Raw genomic sequence first — 6,000 nt, 5'->3', positions numbered from 1 at the left:
TAGTTTATTAATATAAAATGTCATTTTAGAAAGTAGCAATAGCTAACAGGTGTGATGGACCAACCCTTGGTATTTTGAGACATGGCATAAAGCAAAATATGCATTTCATTTCAAGTTTGGCATTCTCTTATTTAGTTTTCATGAAATGGCCTGTAACACTAGGACTGGCAGGAAAAGGGTTCAAATTTGTGCCTAATTGTCTTTCAATTAACATATCTACACAAGATGCACATAAGAGATAAAAGACAAGATCATAGAATATGCTGTATCTTGAGGCAGTATCTTTTAATTTAACTAGTTGGAAAATGGTATTACATAATTTCTTGTGACCTTTGTTGAATGAGGCAATTTAAAGCAAAATATACCTCATACCAATGTTTAAAACAGTTCTTATTCTTTTTATTATTATAAATATTTCAACATACATGCAGTGTCTGTAATGACTGTAATAACATTCCACTTATATAATCAAACTGTATTGTGAAACAGTAAAAAATGTGACTCACTCCTGAAGAAAGTTATGAAAAAATCATCTTCAAATGTTCAGTAACAAAGCTATTTCTAACAACCTTTTCTTCCTCTACCAATATATTTATGTATATACTGGACAACAGAAAAAAATAGCTGGGTCTGTTGCATCATCATGAAATCACAGAAGTCTTTACAGTCATGACATAATGAGTATCACTTTCTCTCAGCCAGTTATTGTTACAAGTAACATTTCCTTACTGAGGCTTATAATTAAATAAAAATACACCGCTTTCTTTTGTCCAGTGATTTTTTTTTGGTCTTTTGCAGGTATCAGTATCTTCTGTAAAAAAAGCTGACAACAAACACGTCAAGCTTGCTGAAGTTCAGCAGCTTATATAAATACAGCAAGCTTCAATATCCAAATAATAAGGCATTGAGTATTATTTACAGGAGGCCATCAGTCTAGCTGTATCACCATTTCTTTATCAAACATTATTCAACTTACTGTCTATGATGATCAAACCGTAATAATCTCTATCATTCAATTTCGTTGGAATACTCATGCATGAGGTGGATACAGGAGCACCAGTCATGAAAGTCTTGTCACAATACTTTCTGTATCAAGGCTAAGTGTAAATGTATGACGCACCACAACTAGTGGCTGCATCCCTGGAACATGTTTTCAGCAATTAGGCTGTAATTTTTTCTAGTTGTAGCAAGTTTCATGATGTTTTCTGTGGAGAGGATACAGCCTTATCCAAGCCAAGGGCCTGTTTCAACAAACGGACAACATTCTTTGCTTCCGCAGGTTCATTTTCTGAAACAAAGCATATTTACTAAATTATCAAGTACTGTTACAGAAATACCGCATATAGAGAAAGTTGATGGGGAGCATTTCAGTGGGAAAGGGAGGGAAAGGATATAACCAATTATTCCTTTTTAATAATATACTTTACCAAATTTATGTATACAATTCATTTTGTGATAACCACTGTATTTTTATAAGGTCTAATCAACTGTGAATTTGTAAAATTATGTATATTACTAAGCATTATTACGCTATGAACTACATGCCAAGTAGAAGATGATGCAATATAGCATGACTTGAGTTTTATAATTCCAGAGTTCCCCTGTAGCTCGGGGATGTATGATGCAAGCTTCAAAAGCAGTTAGCTAGGGACTTCCCAGTGGTACAGCCAATCAGAATTGCTAGTTATCCAGTGTAACATCATACTAGCGATAGCTTGATATCCTACACAGTTCTTTGTTTCAAACAGACATGTCCAAGTAGTTAAACAGGTCTGGTCAAGTGGCATTTGTGGTGGACAAAGTGGCGCTGGGGCAGGTTTTCTCTGAGTACTTCAGTTTCCCCTGCCAATCTTCATTCCATCAATTTCTCCGTCATCATAATCATCCGGGGCAGGCTACAACAGGCCAATTAGTGGCCACCATGCCGAATGGACCCAACTGGACTCCACCCCCCACTAAGCGAATTAAAAAAAAAAAGATATAACAGATGGGAGGTTAATGTGAAAACTAATCTCAGAGACACAAAATGTGAAGACATGACACGAGTTAAACTCGTTCAGGATAAAGCCTAATGGCAGACTTTATTGGACAGTGTGAAAATGAACTACACAAATGAGTCCAATTAAGAGCACAGGCATTAATCTGAAGCATTAAAATGTAGTCACTTACCTTCTGGATTGCTAATTTCACGTTCCAAATTAAGCTTTTCTTGTGCTACTTGGTGGATGCCTTCTTCAATAGTACCTTCGCTTAGTAACCTCATTACTGCCACACTCCTATTACACGATCACAATTAAAATGTGACAAAGTAACAATAATAACAGGTGAAACTAATAACTGAGATAAAGAGCAGACTAAATTTAAGAAATGCTTGCTACCATTGACTTCAGACATCTTTATCTTCCCATATTTCAAACAAAAACAACATCTATATATAAATATATTGACAATAAATGTACTACTAAATTAAAAACACAATTACCTAATGCACCTGTCATCTGGTGACAAGTTTCAAGTTTGTCACAATTATATGATGCAAAACATTTGTGTGCAATAGCTATATACCACAATGGTATAAAAAATACTAAAATTAGAATGCTGATGACTGACCTTGTCTGTCCAACGCGATGACAACGATCCTCAGCCTGTTTGTCATTATAAGGGTTGAAGTCTACATCATGAATAATGACTGTATCAGCTGCTGTAAGATTAATCCCCAGACCACCAGCTCGAGTTGACAACAGGAATGCAAAAATTGACTCATCTGCATTGTAAGCGTCTATTAATTCTTGCCTGCAACATATACCATATTAAAGAAATTAGGCATAAAATATTTTATAACTGTCAGAACTTAAGAATATAAACGTTCCTTCTCAAAACTTCAACTAACAGAAAAACAATTTCATTTTTAGTTCTGATCCTGAATCACATTCTTTTCATCAGACACTATTACACAGTATTATTTTTTATTGCTAGTGGGGTGGGACTAAGTCTCTTGTACTGCGGCCATTTCTGGCCTGTTGTAACAGCCCCAGATGATAGGTGAGGGTGATTGTGGAGCAATTGGTGGAATGAAGATTGGCAAGGGAAACCGAAGTACTTGGAGAAAACCTGCCCCAGCGCCACTTTGTCCAACACAAATCCCACTTGACCAGACCCAGGACCGAACCTGGGCCGCCGCGATGGGAAGCCAGCGACTAACTGCTTGAACTATGGCGTGACCCTCACTATTAGACAGTAAGTAAAAAAAGTAAAGTTATCCTTGTAACAGGCTGTGAAGGCCCATAGAGTTGTGAGACGTTGAAGGTCCCACATTTTCTAAACAATCGGCTCAAAGATGGCAGTAAGGTTGTCAGCCTTACTCTGAAATCAAACGTAGAGTCGAAACAGCAGGCAAACACTTTTAAGTGACCTTGGAGGCTGTATGTAAACAGCTAAACAGGTAACATCCCATAGAAGAGGTGAACAAGCTAGAATCATGGTATAGCTCGGTTTCCCTTCATTGTGCATGTAAATTATTAATGCAGAATGGGATAAATTAATTGTATTGCGACAAAATATCTTATAGAAACAGCCTTGAAAGACAGGAAGTGGATGGAAGTACCAACATCCTGTCCAATGGTAGGTTTCAGTATTATGTATTACATATTCTATTTCCAGTGAATGCGTCTGTTAAATACAGGCAATTTTCTGGAGGAAAACTAATCGATAGAGCATGCTTATTATGACAGCAATCTATCCTTGCAACCATGAGTCACTCAGTTCTGAGACTGGCAGCATCACTAGGTTACTGACAAGTTTTTTGTGGTATCCCTGCATGAATGCCAGGAAAATATCGTAACAATTTAGGGGTGTGATTATAGAAGGGGTATGGACTGATGAAAGGATTTATTGACAACCTATACACACCGCTTGGAACTACAAGTAATTACAATACTATCGCTGATTTACACACTTTACAAATCACTAGGACATGCTACGTCTTCTCAGTCTTCACTAGTCATATCCTGGCAATGGATATGCTGTTAACTACAGCACACATAAGTCTTATTTTCACTGCTGCATGCTTGTAACTCTTTTCTTCACAACTGAACTACCAACCATCAACTATCTCTTGATTCCTCAATTATCGACTCAGCTGGCCTGGGGTCCTCATTATATAGCCTTGGGGTAGTAAAGTAAAGGTATACCTGTAACAGGCCATGGAGGTCCATAAGGTTGTGAGATGTTGAGGTTCCCACATTGTTTAGACAATCGGCTCATAGATGGTGGTAAGGTTGTCAGCCTTACGCGCCGGCCGGACCTTACCCCTAAGAACATTCCAAGAATATTCCCGGTACTCATTTCTGTTAGAGGCTGAGTCGACCCCAGGGCCATAGTGCAGCCGGAAGGATTAGGTCAATTGAGAAAAATCTAATGACCTCATCAGGACTTGAACCCGCAACCTTCCGGCTTGTAGCACAGTGCCTCAACCAACTATGCTACTGCAGATGTTGACCCAATAAAAAACACTGTTTCCTAACAATTCTTCCATGATTGCTTGCATATTCATTGCCATGGGAATGTGTTTACTGAGCCACTGCCTAGCAAAGAACATCTACTCTAGATTCACTATTCCGGTATTCAGGCATCATGGCTCAGCACCTTGAAGCAGCCACGGTCACCTCCTTCATTAAATAGTTATTCATCATTCATGGATCCTTCGTCATTTTCTCATCTAAGGCAACAATAATAACCTATGCAATTGAAATAGTGTTACTGAATACCTTAAGGCTCAGTCAATATAAATTAATTTGAACATTAAACTGAGGATAATGTTAAATGGGGGAAGGGTTAACAATGTGATAATGGGACTAAAACCGTGCAAACTGAACATCAAATAAAGGAAATGCTTAAATGCAGAAAAAGTAAATGGGGATTCTATTACAGCAAGCTGGTCTTCATTCTCACAACACTCATTTTCTGAATGAATATTCAAATTGTTGTCAATGACTACTTCACAGATTTCATTTAAAAGTGGCTGGCTGGAGCAGACAGACAAGCATTCAGGTGAATATCTGTTAATATTTATTTTACATCTGTGAAACCACATCAGAGAAGTTTTCTAGACAAACCTTGACGTGACAGGGGTGCTGCCATCAAGTCGCAGGTAATGATATCCCCTAATATGCAGGTATTCCTGCAGCACATCTAACATGATAACAAACTGACTAAAGATGAGCACTCGATGCCCCTCGCTCTTCAGTTTTGGTAGCACTTCATCAAGCTTCCGGAACTTTCCAGACTCAACTAAAATCTCAACAGGCAGCGAGTAGCCAGACAGGCACTGTTGCAACAGTCACAAAAAAAAAATGAAGTCATGAAATAGCAAGCAAAACAGTATTACTTAAAAATACCAAACTGCTAACTACTATATATGACTGAAAACCAGATTAAGTGTGAAACCTAAAGTTATGAAGATATCAAGTCACTGTAGCAAAACATTATGTTTATCAGGTTCAACCAGCGTTATAAACATTAACATCTATATTGCAAGGTCTAATGATTATCAGCCACAGTTAATACACAACTTATGCTAGAAACAATAATTTATTTTCAAGGTAAATGCAGTCCAGTATATGGGAAAGGACATATTACATCCTTGCATCAATTTTTCTGCTTCATAAGCAATGCCTGACATGTATACTAAACATGGGCAATGTATCTGTAATGACAAAAACCAGTGAGAACTACACATTAGCTGCAGGCTATCATTGGTCATATAACTGATTCTGGCATGGTATTTTCTGAACATGTGACTGTAAGAGGAAGCTTGTTTTTCAAGATGCCCAAGTTTGAGGCAGGAGGGGAGGGGAACCTAGCCTTATATTCAGGTAAATATGGCAAAAAAAACTCCATGGCTGTAGTCTGCAAGAGAACTATACCGACTGAGCAACCTCTGCTTGTCAACGAAGTTAGTGCCATCTTTAGTGGATAGAGGGTGTCGTGTGGTCAGCGCAA

General features: G+C 38.0%; 1 protein-coding gene across 2 annotated transcripts in view; it reads right to left on the bottom strand.

The window, feature by feature from the left end:
* Positions 1–377: 377 nt before the first annotated feature.
* Positions 378–6,000, bottom strand: part of LOC111869248 (SWI/SNF-related matrix-associated actin-dependent regulator of chromatin subfamily A containing DEAD/H box 1 homolog) — a 29,744-nt gene continuing 24,121 nt past the window's right edge. For both annotated transcript variants that reach the window (XM_023860626.2, XM_023860627.2), the window contains exons 14-17: positions 5,115–5,326; positions 2,611–2,793; positions 2,170–2,276; positions 378–1,288 (exon numbers count right to left, since the gene is read on the bottom strand). In XM_023860626.2, the coding sequence (XP_023716394.1) occupies positions 1,194–1,288; positions 2,170–2,276; positions 2,611–2,793; positions 5,115–5,326 (597 nt within the window). In that variant the 3' untranslated portion in view covers positions 378–1,193. The remainder of the gene's footprint in view (positions 1,289–2,169; positions 2,277–2,610; positions 2,794–5,114; positions 5,327–6,000) is intronic.

This window comes from Cryptotermes secundus, unplaced genomic scaffold (genome assembly GCF_002891405.2).
Source record: "Cryptotermes secundus unplaced genomic scaffold, Csec_1.0 scaffold4979, whole genome shotgun sequence".
NCBI lineage: Eukaryota > Metazoa > Arthropoda > Insecta > Blattodea > Kalotermitidae > Cryptotermes > Cryptotermes secundus.
The sequence above is the reverse complement of the archived record's forward strand: the minus strand, read 5'-3'. Positions and strand labels throughout refer to the sequence as shown.